The following is a 27,925-nucleotide window of genomic DNA, read 5'->3' as shown; positions in this document are numbered from 1 at the left end:
AGGTAACAAAAATGGACTACACAAAGTGGAAACCCCGACAGCTGATGTCTCGTGCCACAGGATATGTGGACAGCAACCTGTGGTTGGACTGGCTGATTGAAACTACAAAAGAGCAAAAGGTGTCGGATTGTGTGGCATGCGCTACAGCACGCCCACGTTTATTTATTGAACCGGCACCTCTGTATCCAGAGGACCCCTGGGGTTTTGATTGCATGCTCCGACTTACTCGGAGAGCAGTAACTACAGGAAAATGTGCTCCATTATCTGCTTTATTTCCCCCAATAGATAATAACACCATTCCCGGACCGTTCACACCGAGGAAAGCTAATTATACTTGTTTTAATTTTACTGCAGATGATCCAGGAGAGCAGGAGTATGACGCTGGCGAGATCCCAGCTGATTGGTGTGAGGCCACATTTCCAGGAAGAGGAGAGGCAGCGCGTGCGAGCGCCACGGTCGTGGGTACTTGGGCTCGAGCCGGTTTGTACTATTATTGTGGAGGTGGGAGTCTGCATGTGCGAATACCAAATGAAGCGGTTGGTGTTTGTGCCATGGTCAGACTAGGAGCGCCTCTGCTGATAATAGGGGGTAAGAATTAGAAAAACATGTGAAGATGTGAAGATGCAGCTTTTATGACAAAGAGGGGGGTCAGGATTAGCTATAAAAGTCTGTGAAAGTTGCCACCATTTTGAGACATGCTGTCGAACCTCTGCAGGCATCTCTCCCGTCCGGACGTTGTAATGCTCTTATTGTGATTTGTACCGAAATAAATGATTGTTGATTGAGCATATATACACCGAGTATTGTCCTTCCTTCAGCCCAAAGATTCAAAGAACTGCGTGTTTCCAACAGCGGTGGTTTACAACACCAACTCTCTGCCATCTATAATCCAGTTTTGAGATCCCTTCCCAGACGCCTTAACGCCCACTCACATCCTGGGCCATCTGACCTCAGGAATTCGCATGATAAGGTGGGGCCAGGTTTCATAATGAACTCACCCGAAACTCTGGCTGATTGGGACCCAAACCCAGTTTCACACCTTGGCTCAGGCGATTAGAGGATCATCAGGGGGTCCTTTTGTCCCTCTGTGGGGGGTTACTCCCACTAGGTTTAAATCTGGGACTCTCCACCATTTGACCTTAGAACTGAAGAAGCTTCTCGGATGAGAGGTGAAACGTCTTCAAGTAACTTAAAGAAGTCCAGACGCTTTTCTTTGCAAGCTCCTTTGACTACGATGACCTGGATAACTGAGAACCTTCACAGACATATTTATTACATAATATTATTTTCTGAATTTCTTACTTTCAGAATTTGCTCCACTCTGTAAACGAGAACTTAAAGCCCAACTGAAGAAGAAGTTCCAGTGTGTGTTTGAGGGCATCGCTAAAGCAGGAAGCCCAACCCTCCTGAATCAGATCTACACAGAGCTCTACATCACAGAGGGAGGGACTGCAGAGGTCAATGAGGAACATGAGGTCAGACAGATTGAAACAGCATCCAGGAAACCAGACAGACCAGAAACAACAATCAGACAAGAAGACATCTTTAAAGCCTCACCTGGAAGAGACGAACCAATCAGAACAGTGCTGACAAAGGGAGTGGCTGGCATTGGGAAAACAGTCTTAACACAGAAATACAGCCTGGACTGGGCTGAAGACAAAGCCAACCAGGACATCCAGTTCATATTTCCATTCACTTTCAGAGAGCTGAATGTGCTGAAAGAGGAAAAGTTCAGCTTGGTGGAACTTGTTCATCACTTCTTTAATCAAACTAACGAATCAGGAATCTGCAGGCTTGAAGACTTCCAGGTTGTGTTCATACTTGATGGTCTGGATGAGTGTCGACTTCATTTGGACTTCAACAAAACTAAAATCCTGACTGAAACAAGAAAGTCCACCTCATTGGATGAGCTGCTGACAAACCTCATCAGAGGGAACCTGCTCCCTTCTGCTCGCCTTTGGATAACAACACGACCTGCAGCAGCCAATCAGATCCCTCCTCAGTGTGTCGACATGGTGACAGAGGTCAGAGGGTTCACTGACCCACAGAAGGAGGAGTACTTCAGGAAGAGATTCAGAGATAAGAAGCAGGCCAGCAGGATCATCTCCCACATCAAGAAAGCTCGAAGCCTCCACATCATGTGTCACATCCCAGTCTTCTGCTGGATCACTGCTACAGTTCTGGAGGATGTGCTGGAAACCAGAGAGGGAGGAGAGCTGCCCAAGACCCTGACTGAGATGTACATCCACTTCCTGGTGGTTCAGGCCAAAGTCAAGAGGATCAAATATGATGGAGGAGCTGAGACAGATCCACACTGGAGTCCAGAGAGCAGGAAGATGATTGAGTCACTGGGAAAACTGGCTTTTGATCAGCTGCAGAAAGGAAACCTGATCTTCTATGAACCAGACCTGACAGAGTGTGGCATCGATATCAGAGCAGCCTCAGTGTACTCAGGAGTGTTCACACAGATCTTTAAAGAGGAGAAACAACTGTACCAGAACAAGGTGTTCTGCTTTGTTCATCTCAGTGTTCAGGAGTTTCTGGCTGCTCTTCATGTCCACCTGACCTTCATCAACTCTGGACTCAATCTGCTGGAAGAGCAACAAACAAGCTCTCAGACAGAGAAATACTTCTACCAGTGTGCTGTGGACAAGGCCTTACAGAGCCCCAATGGACACCTGGACTTGTTCCTTCGTTTTCTCTTGGGTCTGAAGACTAATCAAACTCGTTTGCAAGGCCTGATGACACAGACAGGAAGTAGCTCACAGACCAATCAAGAAGCAGTTCAGTACATCAAGGAGAAGCTCAGTGATAATCTGTCTGCAGAGAAAAGCATCAATCTGTTCCACTGTCTGAATGAACTGAATGATCGTTCTCTACTGGAGGAGATCCAACAGTCCCTGAGTTCAGGACGTCTCTCCACAGATAAACTGTCTCCTGCTCAGTGGTCAGCTCTGGTCTTCATCTTACTGTCATCAGAAAAAGATCTGGACGTGTTTGACCTGAAGAAATACTTTGCTTCAGAGGAGGCTCTTCTGAGGCTGCTGCCAGTGGTCAAAGCCTCTAAAAAAGCTCTGTAAGTTATAAAGTTTTTATTATTTAATTTGGTTGGTATGTTATGAAAAACACACTGCATCAACTTCTTTGTCAAAATCACTGTAACATAATCACTGTACCTTTATATACACGTGACTTGTATTAATGCTGCTGCCCTCTTGTGGCTAAAGTGTAATTATGTTATTGTTATTAGGGAGGATTTGAGAGTAACATGCCAAGTGAGTCAGCACCTTCGCTTTAGCTTAAAATATCCAAATTCTTATGTCATCAGTTATAGTTGCATGTATTCATTATCATAATTTAACCTTTAATATTGATGTCTTAAAATTATTTTGAGTAAACTAATGTTAAGGTTCAAATATTGGGGAAGGAGAGTACAAACAACCATGGTCCAGAACTTGGTCAAACGATTTTAATGAAATACACGCGTGGGAAGACCAGCTCCGTTCGCAGACCGGGCTGATCTCCGACTTAATCAAAGCATAAACAGATATTTTATACCATCAGGGCTTGAATTTAATGACGCCCCCTCATACGTCACAAACAGAATATATGCATACGTCAAATCAAAACCACAATGACTTTTAACACATAACAAGACAGCTTCTTCTGCCTGAGAACATGTTGGAGTGATTTACTAATCCAGGGCTGCTTATTGGGGAAAATACTTCCTGTTTCCAAAGTAATCCCCATTTTTCCCAGAAAGAAATGCAAGTAGAAATCGATGATCTAAGTGAGAACATGAGCCTTTAACAATAGCAGCAAAATATCTCTCCAATCTCAATACTCCCTCTCTCGACCTCTGGAACACCAGAGGTCACAATACATTGTGTTGGGTCACTCCTCGGCCCACTCAGCTGCTTCCATGTCCATCCATGGCATCATGGACATCGGGGTCACCACTCCCGCTCTGACCCTCTCTAGCCGTCCTCTGGCTCAGCAAATCAGACAACCTCATGTCATCTAAGTGGTCCAGTAATAAACACCAGCTCCCCCTCGAGAACACTCCATGCGTAAGATTAGGGTTTTTCTGCGTCCCTCTCTTGTGGTCCATCATGCCTCGGGCCTCCAGGATCCTCACCCCCCTGTGGTCGCCGAGATCTTGTGTAAAGCAAACCAAACACCTTTTCCTGCACCTCCCTAACTTATCATCTTTGGGACTCTTTAATCAAAAGCCTGATCCTAATTATCTTCTTGACTTATTGACTTGTATTTATATATATTCTTCAACATTACTCATCATTTTAAAACTCTTAAAACGCTGCTTTCACGTCCCTGCATGCGTTTCCTGTCGCTTGCCTTATCTAATCATCAACATCCTGTACACAGAAGTCTCGCTGCTGCAAGGCCTCCACTCTGACCTAGAATCTCCTTTCACAAGAAAATCATTATAAGCGCCTATTCTACTAAAAGATCCAAAAAAAAAAACAACCACTTTAATCAATTAAGTTTAAACATATAAGCAATTACTCATGCATACATTTTATCACAGCTAAACGCTGCCTTGAAACAACTCCTGTGTGTTAACACTAACTTCATTTTAAAACTCACATTTCCTATGTTATAGCCTGTTTTTGGTACAGCCTTTTTATTTCATCTTGCTCCTTTGATGTAACAATACCTTCTCATTCTAGTTTATCAGACTTAACCAAAATATATGCTTTCCTTCCTTTGGTCCTTCTCTAAAGCAAGAAACTCCTATTCAGTTCCTCTTTTCTGTCACTTGTTACAGGGCCAGCTCAAGTTCAGTTAAACGCTAAATTAATTTGAGGCCTTTTGCCTGGAATCAATACTGTCATGTGTGTTTATGGACTCTATATGTCTGTAAGCGTGTGCAATCCTTCAATAACTCATATCATCCTCACAGTAGATTGGCTAATCATAGCGCTAGCCAAAGGCTCGTGACCCACAAGAGACGAATTGAGCCACAACTCCCTTAAAGGCACAAAATGCAATATGTATAAAAAGTCATTTCTACGTATAAGCTCTCCCCTTTATCCTAAAAATAAATCTATGTAATATCTGTATGTGTGTCTTCTATTCATTAATGTAATTGTCAGTTATTTTCTCTCTTTATTTTACCTTCTTTTTGTTTACCTCTTTGTTTGTGACGTGGACATCCCTAAACCATCCTGAGTTCCGGCTTCAATTTCAACCCAATTGTACCCTCTATTCTCGCAGTCGAACTCGTCTGGGCTTCACCTTCCCACTGGCCCCTGTGCCCTTCTCTTAGTGTCCTTTGTTGTCTTGTGATCCCCAGCAAACACAGTCTGTTTCTTCTCCGTTGCTCTTTTCAGTATTTTCCTTTTAGATTAAATCCCAGCCTGGCAAAATATCCCATTCAGTGTCTTTAAACAGTTATGTCACACTGTTCTTACCAGCCTGCAGTTCACCGTGCATTTTCCATCACGTGCTTTTCTTCCATGCTGCTGCTGGTATCGTCAGTGTAGTTTCAGTTGCACTGTCTTTTGCCTGCTGTTAATTCTTGAAGTCCACGATGTTCTGTCGGTCTTCATCAGGAGATTAACTGTCCTATGAGCTTCTTCTCAGGATCGGGACAAGTGGGAGGTCAAGCTGTAAAATTTTAAGCCAAAATCTGGCCTGTTTTCCTCCCAATTCTGTTAATCAATGGTTTTGTACTCAAGATTCTAGGTTGAAAGAAGTCCACCTGTATTGACACACTAAAGCATACAATTAATATCCTTTTCATTTCTTTTCTTAAAACCTCCATTTGCTTCATCTGCCTGGAGTTTAACTCGTATGTTTCTCTCTCTGTGTGCTCACTTGTCACAGTCAGTTCCTTTTATGGGCATGCAAAGTTCCTGTCACACACACCATTTCCTGTCAACCTTGCAGCTGCTCAGAACCATATTTTCTGTTTCTATCTCTCCTGATTTGTTTTTTTTACAGGCTAATAAAACTCTTGTTTTACTAAGTCTTGATCTAAAACAATTCACCCTTATTTCACGCACACACTTCTAAATATACTAAATTCTTTGCGTTTGTCAGATCGTCTCACACACACACCGCCTTTTCTCTCACACTTCCACTACTGCACTCACTCTACTATCAACTTTCATAGTGTTATTATTATTTATTATTTTGTACAAATCACACCCAATCACTCAAAGCCTGCTACTCACAGCATTCACACACTTAAACTGTGACAAGAGTTGAGGAATATACTCACAACACGCTTTCCTAAGAGTATTTCAGACATGCCTTTCATAATCAGAAAGAGCAAGTCAAAGAAAACAATTGAAACCTCTATTAATTCTCACAGCACACACATAGAATAGAAAAAATAAAACACACCAGCATTTATTGCTGATGAGAGGTTACTCCTAAAAGTAATATGTTAGTCTTAAATATATACAGTGCACTCACTATATTTATATATATATATATCAAAACTCAGTCAATTACTATACATCCACTACGGCAACTCAAAACTTTATTTATAGCCCTGTAATGAACATAAATGGCGTCTTAAACACACACTCAACAATGTTTGCAGCAGTATTTGTAAAACCAACTGTGGTTTAAACAGTTCACTGCTGACTAATTTGCATTTTCACACTCACACACACACAGTCTAAAAATAGCTCCAGCACTGCCTCAGACTCCTTTCACACAGAGATCTCTTATTTTATATTACAAAGACGTCTTATATTTACAACCACTGTCACATCTGTCAGCTTTAGCGCCTAAACAATTTCGACAAATTTAAGTTAACGGTCCAACCGATAAAGTCCAACTTTTTTGTGATCAATTAACCAGTATCTGTCCAACAGTTTCTGGCCTCATCTCTAAAATCCCTAACTCAATTTAAAAGCGTCAACCAACCCAAACTTTGCCTGAAGCTCTATTTTTGGCATTTCACAGCCAAGGCTTACCCCGAAGTTTTAAGTTAAAGTTACACGCCCGAAGTCCAACTTCTGCTGGCCAAAAAAGCGCAGACTACCGTTCCAAACGGTAAGGAGACTCTAACTCCTAGTTATTCTGGAGTGCCCCAAGCTCCACAGTGACCAACTGACTATCCCTCTTCGAGGACAATGCCTAAGCGTCCTTGGCATTGGCAAGCGTTACCTCTGAGCACTGTGCTTCCTATCAGTCCAACTGACGTTCTTGAATAATTTATAATACTTTGGAACAACAGTAAAACAGCCAAAAAAGTGTAAGACTGAAGCAGGTCCAACCTTATAACCAATACGGGCTCCACCCCAAACAATAACCAAATTCCCTAATATACTAAAATCACTCAGCAGTCCAACTGCTTTCCACGGTCCAACCGTATTAAATCCTTTAGCGGTCCAACCGCATTCAATCATTTTTAGCAGTCCAACTGCATTAAATCCTCAGTACTGTCATGAGATTCTCATCAAAATCAAAGCAGGCATTCCCCAGTAATTTCAGTGAGTAGACTTTAATTTGTAATGTCCAATTTGGCACACTTTGGAAATAATTCAACAGGTAGTGCCTTACCTTTGGATAAGCGGCTTAGAACAACAATGAGAAAAAGAGAGCTGATTATTAGCTCATCAAAACACAAAACAAAATCACAATGAATTATCAGTTAATTTCATTTAAAATAATTCATTAAGTATTTATGTACAATTCAAATTAGTTAATTACATATTTTGTTGGTTTGTTTTCTATTTTAATTATTTTACTGACACATTTAATGAATTATTTAATGATGTATTTATTTAATTCACGTTGCTACTCCTGGCCCTGCATCGCTGTTCATAAATACATTTTATTTGTCAGCTTCACCCATCAAAGTCAGGGGGCGGGGTTAATGCTGATCAAGTCAACACCATTGCTTTGGTCTGGTGGGCGTTCTTTTAGTGGGCTTTTCTCAATACTAAGTAGGCCTACACACCAGGGTTTGGACATGTGTGGACCCAAACTATACTTTTACCCTTTTTTGTGTGTCACCAAATACACTTTAATATTTTCTAGACAAGAATGTAGTGGCATAATCTTTAACCTCTTTTGGCTCCAAACAGAAGTGACAGACTTGAGCAGGGTTCATTTAAAGGCTGACAGAAGTGGAGTGGTGACGGGGAGATGTTTGACAGGACAGTGTTTCAGCCTCCACAGGTTCATGTTGTGCTCCATCAGTCAGTGAAGATGAAGTCAGTGCTGATGAGGCTGTAGAGTGTGTGAGGGATGTGAATGAGGATGATGAAGATCTGATGATAGCAGATAAAAACAGGCTGCAGAGACTTTGAGCCATACAGGGCACACAGTGTGTGTACAGAACAGCTGAAATCATTATGGAGGCCTCACTGGGATATGGAAGCATCACAGTACAGCTTCAGTGAAGCTTTAAAGTCTCTGATATGAGATGAGAAATGAAGCAGCCAGAGCTTTTTCATGAGTGGAAATCCACTGTGACTGTGAGCTGCTGCTACAGCCTCCAGATTAGCCAGCAGCTCATCCTGCTCAACATTTCCTCACCAACTTTAATGGAAGTGTGATGTTTTCAGCTGGAGTGATGGTCAGGGTGGCCTCCCTCTCCTCTTCTTCTCCTCTTCCTCTTTCATTTGTAAAGCCACTTCTGCTGCTTTCATTCATTTGGAAGTCCTGTAGCTGAGTTTGGGAGAGACTAACAGCCTCGGCAGCAGAGGGGAGAAAGGCTGTAACACCACCACTTTACTCTGTTCTACCTGTCACATCATTTTATCAGGAAACAAATATGCTCATGTTTTTACTATGTTTGTCTTGAAGATGTAAGAAGATCACATGGTGCTTTTTATTATTGTGTTGGTTTGTTTGCTGTCTCTTGGATGGAGCCCAGCTGTGCGTGGCCCCTGGGCCTGTGGTCAGAGTGTGTGCTGGATAATCCGGCCCAGGATGAGGCCAAACTGACATGGGATGAAATGTCTGTCACATAATTGAGCTTAGTGTAGTTTCATTTCTGCACAATTTAAAAACAACCAAAACTTTGTTCTGTCTTTTCTATGTTATACTGTAGACTTTCTTTGATACTGTGTCCAAAAGGAGCAGCTTTTACTCTGAAGGGGAGGCGTCTCTGTTTCCTCTTCAGGTTGGATGATGGAAGCAAATTAGTAGCTGTGTCCCAAAACGTCGGCTGCATCCTCCAGAGGCTGCATTTGAAGGCCGATTACATCACAGCCAGGCGATGAAGGTTGTCCGTATTTGTCGACTCCTTCAAATGTGCCCGACAAATGCGTCCTTCATTTCCCCGAATTTGAAGGATTCGTCGGGTGTGTCCTTCGTGGCCCACCATATCCCAGAATTCATAGCGCGGCCCAGCCAAATTTCAGCTGCCAACAATGGCGGCTGCTACTAAGTTTTCAAATTACTCTTATTAATCTTTCTGGGTCACAAAATAAACTTTTAACATATTTTCAGGCGAGAAAGTAGCTGTGTAAACTTCAAATATCTGCTTGGTTTATCAAGACATCGCATATTTGCAAAAGTGTGCCGACGTTTTCGGAGACGTCTGTTCCCCACCCGCTCGCTAGCAAGCCGGGGGGTTCAATGGTCACTCCAGCCGGCGAGAGCAGCGGACGCCCGGCTTCATCGTTTTCAGACCCCGCTCTTTCAAGTGCGCATGCGCCAACCAGCGTGCAGCCTGTTACAGTCGCTCCTGCTTTTCTCTTAGTTTAGCTCTTTTTTCTTACGTATTCTTTTTTTTTCTGACTTGTATTTTCCTCCGTTTTCTATCTCTTACTCAATCATGTGGATTGAGAGAGTTTTTGTTCTTCTGGTGGCCGTGGAACTGTTACTTTTATCATGGAACGGGACCGCGGCACATCTCCTACACGCACGGACTGTTTACTCCAGAGATCAGCTGATCGCCCTGATGCTGGCCGGCTCGCTGGCCAGGCCCGCAGAAGTGCCCGCAGAGGTACCAGCTGAAATTTGGAGGAAAACACATCGGGGATGCAGAGGTCAAGGACAGAAGAGAAGAAAAAAGGTGACGGTGAGACAGCGGAGGCTCGAAGCGAGGAGGAGGTTTAAACCGTGTCTGCCGTCTATCGTGATGGGAAATGTGCGATCGTTGGCAAGTAAAATCGACGAGCTCTCAGCACTGGTACGGAGTCAGAGGGAATACCGAGAGTGTAGCCTGATGTGTTTCACCGAATCATGGCTGCACCAGGTCATTCCCGATGAGAATGCTTCCGTGGAAGGCTTCCACACTGTTCGGGCGGACAGGGACAGCATCGCTAGCGGTAAGCGTAAAGGAGGTGGGCTTGCTGTTTTAGTTAACAACCGGTGGTGTAACCCTGCCAACATAACAATCAAAGAAAGGATTTGTTGCCCGGACACTGAACTGTGTGCTGTTGGACTCAGGCCGTATTATTTACCCAGGGAATTCTCTCACGTCATCTTGGTGGCTGTTTATGTTCCCCCCTCTGCTAACCCCACAGCTGCATGTGACACTATCCACTCTGCCATAGCTCGGCTACAGACTCAGCACCCGAGTGCCTTTATTGTGATCTCGGGTGACTTCAACCATGTATCACTGGACAATACACTACCAACATTCAAACAATATGTGGACTGTCCCACCAGGGGAGAGAAAACTTTAGACTTACTGTATGCTAACGTCAAGGATGCATACAGCTCCTCCTCCCTCCCCCCACTTGGTAGGTCAGATCATAACCTGATTCACCTCACCCCCCGCTATGTGCCAATTGTGAGGAGGGAACCTGTGACCACCAGGACTGTTAGGAGGTGGTCAGAGGAGGCAATAGCGGAACTACAGGGCTGTTTCGAGGTGACCGACTGGGAAACACTCTGTGAGCCTCACGCCGAGGACATCAATGGGCTTACTGAGTGTATCACAGACTACATAACTTTCTGCACCGACTCCATTGTTCCAGCTCAGACTGTTCATTGTTACCCAAATAACAAGCCGTGGGTGACTAAGGACATCAAAGCCCTCCTCAACAACAAGAAGAGGGCTTTCAGAGGGGGCAACAAAGAGGAGGTGAGGAAGGTCCAGGTGTTACTAAAGGACAAGATCAGAGAGGCTAAGGACAATTACAGGAGGAAGCTGGAGTGGAAACTCCAGCAGAACAGCATGAGAGAGGTGTGGAGGGGCATGAAGACCATCACTGGATTCAGGCCAACCAACAGCAGGGGAGCTGAGGGAGGTGAGAATAGAGCCGACGAGTTGAATCTGTTTTTCAATAGATTCGACACCACAGTGTCTGCTCCCACCCCCACAACCTCACCTGCAGTCAGCCTGGAATCCAGAGCCACACCACTGTGCCAGCCTCTCTCTTCACATGTTGCCTCCTGTGAGATTCCTGACACCCCTCCCCCACCCATCACCTTCACTCAATACCAGGTTGAGATGCAAATGAGGAGACTTCACTCAGGCAAGTCTGCTGGACCAGACGGAGTGAGTCCCCTTGTCCTCAAGGCCTGTGCCCCCCAGCTGTGTGGAGTCTTTCATAAACTGTTTATGCTGAGTCTGAGTCTGCAGAGGGTCCCGGTGATGTGGAAGACATCATGCCTCGTCCCTGTACCAAAGACGCCTCGTCCCAGTGGCCCCCAGGATTACAGGCCCGTGGCACTGACCTCCCACATCATGAAGACCCTGGAAAGGCTCATCCTGGACCAGCTGCGACCCATAGTAAGACCACATCTGGATCCCCTTCAGTTCGCTTATCAGCCTCGTCTCGGAACAGAGGACGCCATCATCTACCTGCTCAATCGTGTCTACACCCATCTGGACCAGCCGGCGAGCACTGTGAGGGTCATGTTTTTTGACTTTTCCAGTGCTTTCAACACCATCAGGCCGACCCTCCTGGGTGATAAGTTAGCAGCGATGCAGGTGGATGCTTCTCTGGTGTCCTGGATTGTTGATTACCTGACAGGAAGACCACAATATGTACGTCTCCCACAGTGTGTGTCTGACAAGGTGATTAGCAACACAGGGGCACCACAGGGGACTGTCCTCTCCCCCTTCCTCTTCACCCTCTACACCACAGACTTCAGCCACTGCACAGAGACCTGCCATCTTCAGAAGTTTTCTGATGACTCTGCGGTGGTTGGATGCATCAGCAGGGATGATGAGACAGAGTACCGGGCTGTGGTCGACTCCTTTGTCACGTGGTGTGAGCAGAATCATCTGCAGCTCAACGTGGCAAAGACCAAGGAACTGATCGTGGACTTCAGGAAGACCGGGAAACACTTGACCCCTGTTTCAATCCAGGGGGTCAGTGTTGACATTGTGGAGGACTATAAATACCTTGGAGTACACATTGACAATAAACTGGACTGGGCTAAAAACACCACAGCACTTTACAGGAAGGGCCAGAGTCGTCTCTATTTTTTGAGGCGACTGAGGTCCTTCAACATCTGCCAGAAAATGCTGAGGATTTTCTATGAGTCTGTGGTGGCCAGTGCGATCCTCTATGCTGTTGCATGCTGGGGGAGCAGGCTGAGGGTCGCAGATGCCAACAGACTTAATAAACTGATCCGTAAGGCCAGCAATGTTGTGGGGATGGAGCTGGACTCCCTCAAGGTGGTGTCGGAGAGGCGGATGCTGTCCAAGATAAAGACAATGTTGGATAACACCTCCCACCCACTCCATGACATGTTGGTCAGTCACAGGAGCACGTTCAGTGAGAGACTGAGATTACCGAAAAGCACCACTGAACGACACAGGAAATCATTCCTGCCTGTGGCCATCTCCCTGTACAACGCATCCACTTAACACACTGTTTGCTGCTACAGCTACACATGTTTCTTTTCCAACTATTTATTTATAAGTGACTTATGTATGTATGTATGTATGTATATATATGTATATATTGTACTATTCTTAGTTAGCGTATTGTCTGTCTTGTCTTAATGTTGGTTTAAAATGGAGCACTGTAACAAAAAATAATTTCCCCCAGGGATCAATAAAGTATTCTGATTCTGATTCTGATTCTGATTTCACTACTCAGGTGAAACATGATATATAAGTCACTCGGATAACTTAAAAATGTAATTGTTTGCCTTTTTTCTGTGTTTTATTTGTTCCGGAGTAAATCGGTTTGGCTGAGATCAAAGTTCCTCCGGGATTTTCACACAGCTGAATAAACGTTAAACAGGAAACTGATTAAACAGAAGTGTGAGACGGTCGAGAATTTACGCCAGTGTCCTGTTATATTTTAGATAGCAAGGAGCAGACGGCCGAGTTTATTAAACTCCACCGACACAACGGTGACGCAAATCTGAAGGCTAGACCGTCCCATTTCACAGCCTCGCACTTCCAGCCTTTTCGGTCTTTGAAGGACCCGGCCCACGTAGACCGCGAATACCGGGTCCTCCGAAGGATGCAGCCGACGTTTTGGGACACAGCTAGTGTGTGATGTTCTTTCAGTGTTGCACTTTGTAGACGCTCCCTGAGCACTGGTCTCACAGCCAGCTGCACATAGAGACCAGTGTTGTTAGTCCAGGTCAGAAGATGACTTGTTGGAATGAAAATGAGCTTGTAGTTTGTCTGCTTTAATAATGTGACTGGAAAAAGGTGTTGGACTTCAAATATGTCCATTTCTTTCACACTTCACCTTTAAAAGTGAAGCCTTGTGGTTCCTGGAAGGAAAAACACGACTTTTTCAAGTCTTTGTCCTGGTTTTATGAGAAATGTACGACTTTAATGTGAAACATTCAGAGTTTTTTCTCTTGTTGTGTTTGTTTGAAGCTGCTTCCTGTTGGCTTCAGCTGTTTGGAGTTTCCATTTTCTAAACTTCTACATTCTGAACCTTCTTCAGCTCTGAACAGATGATGAAACACTGAATGATTTCAAGCTCACACTTTGTCTAATAAACTTACATCTTTCATTCTTTATACAGATTGAGGGACTGTGGTTTGTCAGAGATCAGCTGTGATTATCTGGCAGCAGCACTGAAGTCCAACCCCTCCCATCTGAGAGAGCTGAACCTGAGCCTGAACAACAAGCTGCAGGATTCAGGAGTGAAGCATCTGTGTGGTTTCCTGGAGAGTCCAGGATGTGGACTTGAAACTCTGAGGTCAGTCAGCATGTTTTAGTTGTGCTGAGATGAATATGATGTGAAAGTTGTGCTGACACTAAACTGCAGACATCAGGCTGATATTATACTGATCCACACTGAGGATCTTCATGGTAAAGTCTGTTTTCTTCTTCTCTGGTTTAGTCCATTGACTGCAGCAGAACAATGTTCACATTTCAAACAGTGACACTCAACGTATGGCCCGCGGCCCACACGCGGCCTGCCCACCTTTCCTGATTCAGAGAGAGGGGACCCTGATGAACTGTGTAGTGTTCTTCCTCACAGTTCTAAGTATCAGACACAACAATGAATAATCCACAGCTGACTGTCTTTAGCAGGTCAAAGGTCACGGCACACAGCAGACAGTGGGAAATATTATAATTCTGATCATTTATCAGCACATATCCATATGTATAAAAACAAAGCTGACACTGTGAGACTTGATCAGAGGTGTGATCATCACAGCAGAGGCCTTTGTGTCAAAGTCACTGAGGATCAAACAGAAACACATGAAGCAGATTTTCCTGTTCTGGCTTTTTATAGCAGATAACCTTCAAAATATTCTGCAGTCCATCAAAAACTGAAGCAAACCATGAATCAACATGTGAACATGAGCTGATGCTGCTGAAGTGAAGCAAAGTTACAGAGGTTTGATTACAGACACAGCTGAGAGTTTGTAATCTGTCATCATTTTAAAAGGTTTACATTTCTTCAGTATATCCACATTTGCAGCTGCTACCTCAACCTCCACTTGTCCAACACAACTGCTGTCCACTGCCTCCATGACATTGTGATTTTGCTGTTGGTCTTCTGTCAGATCTTCATCAATCACTTCTGCACGGGGCACACCTTCAGACTCTGCAGCTGCATAAGGAAAGCCTGTAAGATAAAATTAGACATAAGGTAAATGTACACCAATATTCCAATGACAGGTGTGTGATTCATCTGGAAGTTATGTGCGGATTAGTGTACAGTGATAGCAATTTAGTATGTTTTTAGAGGGGGGGGGGGTTGTTTACCTCCGATGGGTGCTCTTTTTCGCTTCCGTTGCGTACGCCTTGAGTGCCGGTCCGAGTCTGATACAGGTATGTCGTCATGCCCCATGTGCAGTGTTGGTGCCCAGTCTGGATTTGTTACATCCATTTCATATGCTGGTTTGCCTGCAATAATGCCAAATCATAAGCTACTCAGTCGACATGATGTGGTTCTGCAGCATCACACATTAGCATGTTTTATCTCATTATCTATGACCTCAGCACATTGAAAATAACACTAAAAGCCTTTCAAGAGTGATATGAATTAATTTAGAACTCACCGGAAAGAAAATGCCGTGAGCAAACCAACAAAAAGCTGGGGATTGCAGAGAACTCGATATCCGCTCGTCTCACCGCTGCAATCCAAGCCTGACGTCTTTGTTTAGTAATATCGGATACATGGGATCCCTCACGTTGCCTCCAGGATGGAAAACGATGAAAAGAGAGCCCGTTATCCAGCTTCTTGCCTTCACGATCGTGTGATCTAACGTTGCAACCGACAACACAACACGTACGATCCATAGCTGAAATGGTATCCTTTGGCTGGCCTACTGTCATGGCGGAAGGGGGCATGGCCCATCTCCCGTGACATCACGCTCCAAAGCCCTATAGGTGGGAAAATGTACCATGTCGACCAATCAAAAATGATATGGAAACATGACATTTGGTTGTTTAGCAAAAGGGGGAAGTTTTAGGAGTGACCGGCAAGAGAGAGCGAGTGAGCGAAAGAGAGAGAGAGTTTTGATACGTGAGAGATTTGTGACGTTTACCGTGTTTGGTCTCAAGTTAGTTTGTTGTCTTGTGTATTTAGTGTGTAGCTGTTGTTTTGTTTTGTGTGTCAGTTCTACTAGTGATCGTCACAGTTGCTGCCTTAAAGCCAACAAAGGCAGATTGCAGTGTAAACGCTGAGTGACACACCTGCTGTCAGACCTGCAGGTTTATCCCTGTGCTGTTCTCATATGTGTTAGAGTGACACAAACTATTGTTTGACACCTGATTGTTCTGTAAATAGTTTGAAATGATTATATGAAAAACGTCTGAGCCTTGGCTGCATTTTTTGGTAAATAGTACCATATAACTTTGTTGTTTGCAAAACGTGTGCGTATTTTTAAAAGTGTACAATCTCTATTTGCATTTCAAGTTATGAAGATGATTCGTTAAACATGTGTGTGGTTTTTACAGTCAAAATATCACTTTCTACTTGTATTTTAAATTTTGTCTGAATTTAGATAAATTGTGCTGATACAGTTGGTCAAAATGAGAAAATAACAGATTGGCAAGATAAACTGTTTTTAAAGGTAAAATATAGAGGCCACATCAAAAGTAGTCAAGAAGGGTTAAAGGCTAAAAGCAAAGTTGTCACCAAGTACTGTTTATATTTGTGTGTATTGCTGCAGCTTTTTTGAGTATTAATTTGGTGCCTTTGTGTGAAATAATGGTATTGTGAGTGATCCATATAGTCACAAAGAATAGCCACTTGTTTCTGTGCTACCAAAGTTCCCCGGCTTTCATTCAAAATGTGTTTATCGTCAGCACCTGCACATTAAACTACTTAAACATTATAAATGTCTTCAAGCTCACACTGAGGCCTGTGGGGTACTATCAGCCACTGAGACAGTACACACATTTATATGTGTTTGTATATGAATATTTCATACTTTAAGACTGCCTGTTTATTTAAGGGAGATGAACAAAATACATTGGAATTGTACAAAATAATATCATGGATGATAAATTAAATAGATTTTAAGTAGATGCTTGTGCATTCTTAAAGTCTTATATGTTGAACTGAACTATGTGATCTGTTCAAAGCCTTAATCTTAATTTGAAGTGAAATGTGCATTTTGAGTTTATACACTATGTATATAAGGCGACCGTTTCCTTTTGCAGTATTTTTGTGTGGTGTACTTTTCTATGTCTTAACAAAAGGGGAACAAAGGTGTTTAAGTTCACCTAGGATGATGTGTTTTAATTTTCACATGGTCTTGCTTGAATTTGACCCTGACAAAGGCGTATGAACTCTGTCAGCTGTTTGGAGTTTCCATTTTCTAAACTTCTACATTCTGAACCTTCTTCAGCTCTGAACAGATGATGAAACACTGAATGATTTCAAGCTCACACTTTGTCTAATAAACTTACATCTTTCATTCTTTATACAGATTGAGGAGCTGTGGTTTGTCAGAGATCAGCTGTGATTATCTGGCAGCAGCACTGAAGTCCAACCCCTCCCATCTGAGACAGCTGGACCTGAGCTGGAACAACAAGCTGCAGGATTCAGGAGTGAAGCATCTGTGTGGTTTCCTGGAGAGTCCAGGATGTGGACTTGAAACTCTGAGGTCAGTCAGCATGTTTTAGTTGTGCTGAGATGAATATGATGTGAAAGTTGTGCTGACACTAAACTGCAGACATCAGGCTGATATTATACTGATCCACACTGAGGATCTTCATGGTAAAGTCTGTTTTCTTCTTCTCTGGTTTAGTCCATTGACTGCAGCAGAACAATGTTCACATTTCAAACAGTGAGACTCAACGTATGGCCCGCGGCCCACACGCGGGCTGCCCACCTTCCCTGATTCAGAGAGAGGGGACCCTGATGAACTGTGTAGTGTTCTTCCCCACAGTTCTAAGTATCAGACACAACAATGAATAATCCACAGCTGACTGTCTTTAGCAGGTCAAAGGTCACGGCACACAGCAGGCAGTGGGAAATATTATAACTCTGATCATTTATCAGCACATATCCATATGTATAAAAACAAAGCTGACACTGTGAGACTTGATCAGAGGTGTGATCATCACAGCAGAGGCCTTTGTGTCAAAGTCACTGAGGATCAAACAGAAACACATGAAGCAGATTTTCCTGTTCTGGCTTTTTATAGCAGATAACCTTCAAAATATTCTGCAGTCCATCAAAAACTGAAGCAAACCATGAATCAACATGTGTACATGAGCTGATGCTGCTGAAGTGAAGCAAAGTTACAGAGGTTTGATTACAGACACAGCTGAGAGTTTGTAATCTGTCATCATTTTAAAAGGTTTACATTTCTTCAGTATATCCACATTTGCAGCTGGTACCTCAACCTCCACTTGTCCAACACAACTGCTGTCCACTGCCTCCATGACATTGTGATTTTGCTGTTGGTCTTCTGTCAGATCTTCATCAATCACTTCTGCACGGGGCACACCTTCAGACTCTGCAGCTGCATAACGAAAGCCTGTAAGATAAAATTAGACATAAGGTAAATGTACACCAATATTCCAATGACAGGTGTGTGATTCATCTGGAAGTTATGTGCGGATTAGTGTACAGTGATAGCAATTTAGTATGTTTTTAGAGGGGGGGGGTTGTTTACCTCCGATGGGTGCTCTTTTTCGCTTCCGTTGCGTACGCCTTGAGTGCCGGTCCGAGTCTGATACAGGTATGTCGTCATGCCCCATGTGCAGTGTTGGTGCCCAGTCTGGATTTGTTACATCCATTTCATATGCGGGTTTGCCTGCAATAATGCCAAATCATAAGCTACTCAGTCGACATGATGTGGTTCTGCAGCATCACACATTAGCATGTTTTATCTCATTATCTATGACCTCAGCACATTGAAAATAACACTAAAAGCCTTTCAAGAGTGATATGAATTAATTTAGAACTCACCGGAAAGAAAATGCCGTGAGCAAACCAACAAAAAGCTGGGGATTGCAGAGAACTCGATATCCGCTCGTCTCACCGCTGCAATCCAAGCCTGACGTCTTTGTTTAGTAATATCGGATACATGGGATCCCTCACGTTGCCTCCAGGATGGAAAACGATGAAAAGAGAGCCCGTTATCCAGCTTCTTGCCTTCACGATCGTGTGATCTAACGTTGCAACCGACAACACAACACGTACGATCCATAGCTGAAATGGTATCCTTTGGCTGGCCTACTGTCATGGCGGAAGGGGGCATGGCCCATCTCCCGTGACATCACGCTCCAAAGCCCTATAGGTGGGAAAATGTACCATGTCGACCAATCAAAAATGATATGGAAACATGACATTTGGTTGTTTAGCAAAAGGGGGAAGTTTTAGGAGTGACCGGCAAGAGAGAGCGAGTGAGCGAAAGAGAGAGAGAGTTTTGATACGTGAGAGATTTGTGACGTTTACCGTGTTTGGTCTCAAGTTAGTTTGTTGTCTTGTGTATTTAGTGTGTAGCTGTTGTTTTGTTTTGTGTGTCAGTTCTACTAGTGATCGTCACAGTTGCTGCCTTAAAGCCAACAAAGGCAGATTGCAGTGTAAACGCTGAGTGACACACCTGCTGTCAGACCTGCAGGTTTATCCCTGTGCTGTTCTCATATGTGTTAGAGTGACACAAACTATTGTTTGACACCTGATTGTTCTGTAAATAGTTTGAAATGATTATATGAAAAACGTCTGAGCCTTGGCTGCATTTTTTGGTAAATAGTACCATATAACTTTGTTGTTTGCAAAACGTGTGCGTATTTTTAAAAGTGTACAATCTCTATTTGCATTTCAAGTTATGAAGATGATTCGTTAAACATGTGTGTGGTTTTTACAGTCAAAATATCACTTTCTACTTGTATTTTAAATTTTGTCTGAATTTAGATAAATTGTGCTGATACAGTTGGTCAAAATGAGAAAATAACAGATTGGCAAGATAAACTGTTTTTAAAGGTAAAATATAGAGGCCACATCAAAAGTAGTCAAGAAGGGTTAAAGGCTAAAAGCAAAGTTGTCACCAAGTACTGTTTATATTTGTGTGTATTGCTGCAGCTTTTTTGAGTATTAATTTGGTGCCTTTGTGTGAAATAATGGTATTGTGAGTGATCCATATAGTCACAAAGAATAGCCACTTGTTTCTGTGCTACCAAAGTTCCCCGGCTTTCATTCAAAATGTGTTTATCGTCAGCACCTGCACATTAAACTACTTAAACATTATAAATGTCTTCAAGCTCACACTGAGGCCTGTGGGGTACTATCAGCCACTGAGACAGTACACACATTTATATGTGTTTGTATATGAATATTTCATACTTTAAGACTGCCTGTTTATTTAAGGGAGATGAACAAAATACATTGGAATTGTACAAAATAATATCATGGATGATAAATTAAATAGATTTTAAGTAGATGCTTGTGCATTCTTAAAGTCTTATATGTTGAACTGAACTATGTGATCTGTTCAAAGCCTTAATCTTAATTTGAAGTGAAATGTGCATTTTGAGTTTATACACTATGTATATAAGGCGACCGTTTCCTTTTGCAGTATTTTTGTGTGGTGTACTTTTCTATGTCTTAACAAAAGGGGAACAAAGGTGTTTAAGTTCACCTAGGATGATGTGTTTTAATTTTCACATGGTCTTGCTTGAATTTGACCCTGACAAAGGCGTATGAACTCTGTCAGCTGTTTGGAGTTTCCATTTTCTAAACTTCTACATTCTGAACCTTCTTCAGCTCTGAACAGATGATGAAACACTGAATGATTTCAAGCTCACACTTTGTCTAATAAACTTACATCTTTCATTCTTTATACAGATTGAGGAGCTGTGGTTTGTCAGAGATCAGCTGTGATTATCTGGCAGCAGCACTGAAGTCCAACCCCTCCCATCTGAGACAGCTGGACCTGAGCTGGAACAACAAGCTGCAGGATTCAGGAGTGAAGCATCTGTGTGGTTTCCTGGAGAGTCCAGGATGTGGACTTGAAACTCTGAGGTCAGTCAGCATGTTTTAGTTGTGCTGAGATGAATATGATGTGAAAGTTGTGCTGACACTAAACTGCAGACATCAGGCTGATATTATACTGATCCACACTGAGGATCTTCATGGTAAAGTCTGTTTTCTTCTTCTCTGGTTTAGTCCATTGACTGCAGCAGAACAATGTTCACATTTCAAACAGTGAGACTCAACGTATGGCCCGCGGCCCACACGCGGGCTGCCCACCTTCCCTGATTCAGAGAGAGGGGACCCTGATGAACTGTGTAGTGTTCTTCCCCACAGTTCTAAGTATCAGACACAACAATGAATAATCCACAGCTGACTGTCTTTAGCAGGTCAAAGGTCACGGCACACAGCAGGCAGTGGGAAATATTATAACTCTGATCATTTATCAGCACATATCCATATGTATAAAAACAAAGCTGACACTGTGAGACTTGATCAGAGGTGTGATCATCACAGCAGAGGCCTTTGTGTCAAAGTCACTGAGGATCAAACAGAAACACATGAAGCAGATTTTCCTGTTCTGGCTTTTTATAGCAGATAACCTTCAAAATATTCTGCAGTCCATCAAAAACTGAAGCAAACCATGAATCAACATGTGTACATGAGCTGATGCTGCTGAAGTGAAGCAAAGTTACAGAGGTTTGATTACAGACACAGCTGAGAGTTTGTAATCTGTCATCATTTTAAAAGGTTTACATTTCTTCAGTATATCCACATTTGCAGCTGGTACCTCAACCTCCACTTGTCCAACACAACTGCTGTCCACTGCCTCCATGACATTGTGATTTTGCTGTTGGTCTTCTGTCAGATCTTCATCAATCACTTCTGCACGGGGCACACCTTCAGACTCTGCAGCTGCATAACGAAAGCCTGTAAGATAAAATTAGACATAAGGTAAATGTACACCAATATTCCAATGACAGGTGTGTGATTCATCTGGAAGTTATGTGCGGATTAGTGTACAGTGATAGCAATTTAGTATGTTTTTAGAGGGGGGGGGGTTGTTTACCTCCGATGGGTGCTCTTTTTCGCTTCCGTTGCGTACGCCTTGAGTGCCGGTCCGAGTCTGATACAGGTATGTCGTCATGCCCCATGTGCAGTGTTGGTGCCCAGTCTGGATTTGTTACATCCATTTCATATGCGGGTTTGCCTGCAATAATGCCAAATCATAAGCTACTCAGTCGACATGATGTGGTTCTGCAGCATCACACATTAGCATGTTTTATCTCATTATCTATGACCTCAGCACATTGAAAATAACACTAAAAGCCTTTCAAGAGTGATATGAATTAATTTAGAACTCACCGGAAAGAAAATGCCGTGAGCAAACCAACAAAAAGCTGGGGATTGCAGAGAACTCGATATCCGCTCGTCTCACCGCTGCAATCCAAGCCTGACGTCTTTGTTTAGTAATATCGGATACATGGGATCCCTCACGTTGCCTCCAGGATGGAAAACGATGAAAAGAGAGCCCGTTATCCAGCTTCTTGCCTTCACGATCGTGTGATCTAACGTTGCAACCGACAACACAACACGTACGATCCATAGCTGAAATGGTATCCTTTGGCTGGCCTACTGTCATGGCGGAAGGGGGCATGGCCCATCTCCCGTGACATCACGCTCCAAAGCCCTATAGGTGGGAAAATGTACCATGTCGACCAATCAAAAATGATATGGAAACATGACATTTGGTTGTTTAGCAAAAGGGGGAAGTTTTAGGAGTGACCGGCAAGAGAGAGCGAGTGAGCGAAAGAGAGAGAGAGTTTTGATACGTGAGAGATTTGTGACGTTTACCGTGTTTGGTCTCAAGTTAGTTTGTTGTCTTGTGTATTTAGTGTGTAGCTGTTGTTTTGTTTTGTGTGTCAGTTCTACTAGTGATCGTCACAGTTGCTGCCTTAAAGCCAACAAAGGCAGATTGCAGTGTAAACGCTGAGTGACACACCTGCTGTCAGACCTGCAGGTTTATCCCTGTGCTGTTCTCATATGTGTTAGAGTGACACAAACTATTGTTTGACACCTGATTGTTCTGTAAATAGTTTGAAATGATTATATGAAAAACGTCTGAGCCTTGGCTGCATTTTTTGGTAAATAGTACCATATAACTTTGTTGTTTGCAAAACGTGTGCGTATTTTTAAAAGTGTACAATCTCTATTTGCATTTCAAGTTATGAAGATGATTCGTTAAACATGTGTGTGGTTTTTACAGTCAAAATATCACTTTCTACTTGTATTTTAAATTTTGTCTGAATTTAGATAAATTGTGCTGATACAGTTGGTCAAAATGAGAAAATAACAGATTGGCAAGATAAACTGTTTTTAAAGGTAAAATATAGAGGCCACATCAAAAGTAGTCAAGAAGGGTTAAAGGCTAAAAGCAAAGTTGTCACCAAGTACTGTTTATATTTGTGTGTATTGCTGCAGCTTTTTTGAGTATTAATTTGGTGCCTTTGTGTGAAATAATGGTATTGTGAGTGATCCATATAGTCACAAAGAATAGCCACTTGTTTCTGTGCTACCAAAGTTCCCCGGCTTTCATTCAAAATGTGTTTATCGTCAGCACCTGCACATTAAACTACTTAAACATTATAAATGTCTTCAAGCTCACACTGAGGCCTGTGGGGTACTATCAGCCACTGAGACAGTACACACATTTATATGTGTTTGTATATGAATATTTCATACTTTAAGACTGCCTGTTTATTTAAGGGAGATGAACAAAATACATTGGAATTGTACAAAATAATATCATGGATGATAAATTAAATAGATTTTAAGTAGATGCTTGTGCATTCTTAAAGTCTTATATGTTGAACTGAACTATGTGATCTGTTCAAAGCCTTAATCTTAATTTGAAGTGAAATGTGCATTTTGAGTTTATACACTATGTATATAAGGCGACCGTTTCCTTTTGCAGTATTTTTGTGTGGTGTACTTTTCTATGTCTTAACAAAAGGGGAACAAAGGTGTTTAAGTTCACCTAGGATGATGTGTTTTAATTTTCACATGGTCTTGCTTGAATTTGACCCTGACAAAGGCGTATGAACTCTGTCAGCTGTTTGGAGTTTCCATTTTCTAAACTTCTACATTCTGAACCTTCTTCAGCTCTGAACAGATGATGAAACACTGAATGATTTCAAGCTCACACTTTGTCTAATAAACTTACATCTTTCATTCTTTATACAGATTGAGGAGCTGTGGTTTGTCAGAGATCAGCTGTGATTATCTGGCAGCAGCACTGAAGTCCAACCCCTCCCATCTGAGACAGCTGGACCTGAGCTGGAACAACAAGCTGCAGGATTCAGGAGTGAAGCATCTGTGTGGTTTCCTGGAGAGTCCAGGATGTGGACTTGAAACTCTGAGGTCAGTCAGCATGTTTTAGTTGTGCTGAGATGAATATGATGTGAAAGTTGTGCTGACACTAAACTGCAGACATCAGGCTGATATTATACTGATCCACACTGAGGATCTTCATGGTAAAGTCTGTTTTCTTCTTCTCTGGTTTAGTCCATTGACTGCAGCAGAACAATGTTCACATTTCAAACAGTGAGACTCAACGTATGGCCCGCGGCCCACACGCGGGCTGCCCACCTTCCCTGATTCAGAGAGAGGGGACCCTGATGAACTGTGTAGTGTTCTTCCTCACAGTTCTAAGTATCAGACACAACAATGAATAATCCACAGCTGACTGTCTTTAGCAGGTCAAAGGTCACGGCACACAGCAGGCAGTGGGAAATATTATAACTCTGATCATTTATCAGCACATATCCATATGTATAAAAACAAAGCTGACACTGTGAGACTTGATCAGAGGTGTGATCATCACAGCAGAGGCCTTTGTGTCAAAGTCACTGAGGATCAAACAGAAACACATGAAGCAGATTTTCCTGTTCTGGCTTTTTATAGCAGATAACCTTCAAAATATTCTGCAGTCCATCAAAAACTGAAGCAAACCATGAATCAACATGTGTACATGAGCTGATGCTGCTGAAGTGAAGCAAAGTTACAGAGGTTTGATTACAGACACAGCTGAGAGTTTGTAATCTGTCATCATTTTAAAAGGTTTACATTTCTTCAGTATATCCACATTTGCAGCTGGTACCTCAACCTCCACTTGTCCAACACAACTGCTGTCCACTGCCTCCATGACATTGTGATTTTGCTGTTGGTCTTCTGTCAGATCTTCATCAATCACTTCTGCACGGGGCACACCTTCAGACTCTGCAGCTGCATAACGAAAGCCTGTAAGATAAAATTAGACATAAGGTAAATGTACACCAATATTCCAATGACAGGTGTGTGATTCATCTGGAAGTTATGTGCGGATTAGTGTACAGTGATAGCAATTTAGTATGTTTTTAGAGGGGGGGGGGTTGTTTACCTCCGATGGGTGCTCTTTTTCGCTTCCGTTGCGTACGCCTTGAGTGCCGGTCCGAGTCTGATACAGGTATGTCGTCATGCCCCATGTGCAGTGTTGGTGCCCAGTCTGGATTTGTTACATCCATTTCATATGCGGGTTTGCCTGCAATAATGCCAAATCATAAGCTACTCAGTCGACATGATGTGGTTCTGCAGCATCACACATTAGCATGTTTTATCTCATTATCTATGACCTCAGCACATTGAAAATAACACTAAAAGCCTTTCAAGAGTGATATGAATTAATTTAGAACTCACCGGAAAGAAAATGCCGTGAGCAAACCAACAAAAAGCTGGGGATTGCAGAGAACTCGATATCCGCTCGTCTCACCGCTGCAATCCAAGCCTGACGTCTTTGTTTAGTAATATCGGATACATGGGATCCCTCACGTTGCCTCCAGGATGGAAAACGATGAAAAGAGAGCCCGTTATCCAGCTTCTTGCCTTCACGATCGTGTGATCTAACGTTGCAACCGACAACACAACACGTACGATCCATAGCTGAAATGGTATCCTTTGGCTGGCCTACTGTCATGGCGGAAGGGGGCATGGCCCATCTCCCGTGACATCACGCTCCAAAGCCCTATAGGTGGGAAAATGTACCATGTCGACCAATCAAAAATGATATGGAAACATGACATTTGGTTGTTTAGCAAAAGGGGGAAGTTTTAGGAGTGACCGGCAAGAGAGAGCGAGTGAGCGAAAGAGAGAGAGAGTTTTGATACGTGAGAGATTTGTGACGTTTACCGTGTTTGGTCTCAAGTTAGTTTGTTGTCTTGTGTATTTAGTGTGTAGCTGTTGTTTTGTTTTGTGTGTCAGTTCTACTAGTGATCGTCACAGTTGCTGCCTTAAAGCCAACAAAGGCAGATTGCAGTGTAAACGCTGAGTGACACACCTGCTGTCAGACCTGCAGGTTTATCCCTGTGCTGTTCTCATATGTGTTAGAGTGACACAAACTATTGTTTGACACCTGATTGTTCTGTAAATAGTTTGAAATGATTATATGAAAAACGTCTGAGCCTTGGCTGCATTTTTTGGTAAATAGTACCATATAACTTTGTTGTTTGCAAAACGTGTGCGTATTTTTAAAAGTGTACAATCTCTATTTGCATTTCAAGTTATGAAGATGATTCGTTAAACATGTGTGTGGTTTTTACAGTCAAAATATCACTTTCTACTTGTATTTTAAATTTTGTCTGAATTTAGATAAATTGTGCTGATACAGTTGGTCAAAATGAGAAAATAACAGATTGGCAAGATAAACTGTTTTTAAAGGTAAAATATAGAGGCCACATCAAAAGTAGTCAAGAAGGGTTAAAGGCTAAAAGCAAAGTTGTCACCAAGTACTGTTTATATTTGTGTGTATTGCTGCAGCTTTTTTGAGTATTAATTTGGTGCCTTTGTGTGAAATAATGGTATTGTGAGTGATCCATATAGTCACAAAGAATAGCCACTTGTTTCTGTGCTACCAAAGTTCCCCGGCTTTCATTCAAAATGTGTTTATCGTCAGCACCTGCACATTAAACTACTTAAACATTATAAATGTCTTCAAGCTCACACTGAGGCCTGTGGGGTACTATCAGCCACTGAGACAGTACACACATTTATATGTGTTTGTATATGAATATTTCATACTTTAAGACTGCCTGTTTATTTAAGGGAGATGAACAAAATACATTGGAATTGTACAAAATAATATCATGGATGATAAATTAAATAGATTTTAAGTAGATGCTTGTGCATTCTTAAAGTCTTATATGTTGAACTGAACTATGTGATCTGTTCAAAGCCTTAATCTTAATTTGAAGTGAAATGTGCATTTTGAGTTTATACACTATGTATATAAGGCGACCGTTTCCTTTTGCAGTATTTTTGTGTGGTGTACTTTTCTATGTCTTAACAAAAGGGAAACAAAGGTGTTTAAGTTCACCTAGGATGATGTGTTTTAATTTTCACATGGTCTTGCTTGAATTTGACCCTGACAAAGGCGTATGAACTCTGTCAGCTGTTTGGAGTTTCCATTTTCTAAACTTCTACATTCTGAACCTTCTTCAGCTCTGAACAGATGATGAAACACTGAATGATTTCAAGCACTTTGTCTAATAAACTTACATATTTCATTCTTTATACAGATTGATCAACTGTGGTTTGTCAGAGATCAGCTGTGATTATCTGGCAGCAGCACTGAAGTCCAACCCCTCCCATCTGAGACAGCTGGACCTGAGCTCCAACAACAAGCTGCAGGATTCAGGAGTGAAGCATCTGTGTGGTTTCCTGGAGAGTCCAGGATGTGGACTTGAAACTCTGGGGTCAGTCAGCATGTTTTAGTTGTGCTGAGATGAATATGATGTGAAAGTTGTGCTGACACTAAACTGCAGACATCAGGCTGATATTATACTGATCCACACTGAGGATCTTCATGGTAAAGTCTGTTTTCTTCTTCTCTGGTTTAGTCCATTGACTGCAGCAGAACAATGTTCACATTTCAAACCTTCAAAGAAGAAGAAAAATCCTCCACTGGATAATTCACTGTGAAACTCTCCAACTCTTCATTCCACCTTAAAGTCTGTCTGACACTGAAATCCAAAGCAAAATGTGCGTTTGCTTTACAGACAGCAGTCCAACACAAACATACACACATCATCCAAAACACAGTCCAACATCCAAATCTCCTCCACTGCCAGCATGAATGATGG

General features: G+C 42.5%; 2 protein-coding genes across 2 annotated transcripts in view; both read left to right on the top strand.

Annotated features, from left to right (window-relative positions):
* Positions 1 to 27,925, top strand: part of LOC113015973 (NACHT, LRR and PYD domains-containing protein 12-like) — a 748,422-nt gene that overhangs the window by 147,064 nt on the left and 573,433 nt on the right. The gene's annotated exons all lie outside the window — the stretch shown is intronic.
* Positions 12 to 27,811, top strand: LOC113035146 (protein NLRC3-like). Its single transcript, XM_080299760.1, has 5 exons — positions 12 to 129; positions 355 to 462; positions 1,309 to 3,076; positions 13,890 to 14,066; positions 27,362 to 27,811. The coding sequence occupies exons 1-5, from the start codon at positions 12 to 14 to the stop codon at positions 27,555 to 27,557; spliced, it is 2,367 nt and encodes a 788-aa protein (XP_080155886.1). The 3' UTR covers positions 27,558 to 27,811.

Source organism: Astatotilapia calliptera, chromosome 3 (genome assembly GCF_964374335.1).
Source record: "Astatotilapia calliptera chromosome 3, fAstCal68.1, whole genome shotgun sequence".
Lineage (NCBI taxonomy): Eukaryota > Metazoa > Chordata > Actinopteri > Cichliformes > Cichlidae > Astatotilapia > Astatotilapia calliptera.
This window is presented reverse-complemented; position numbering and strand designations above follow the sequence as displayed.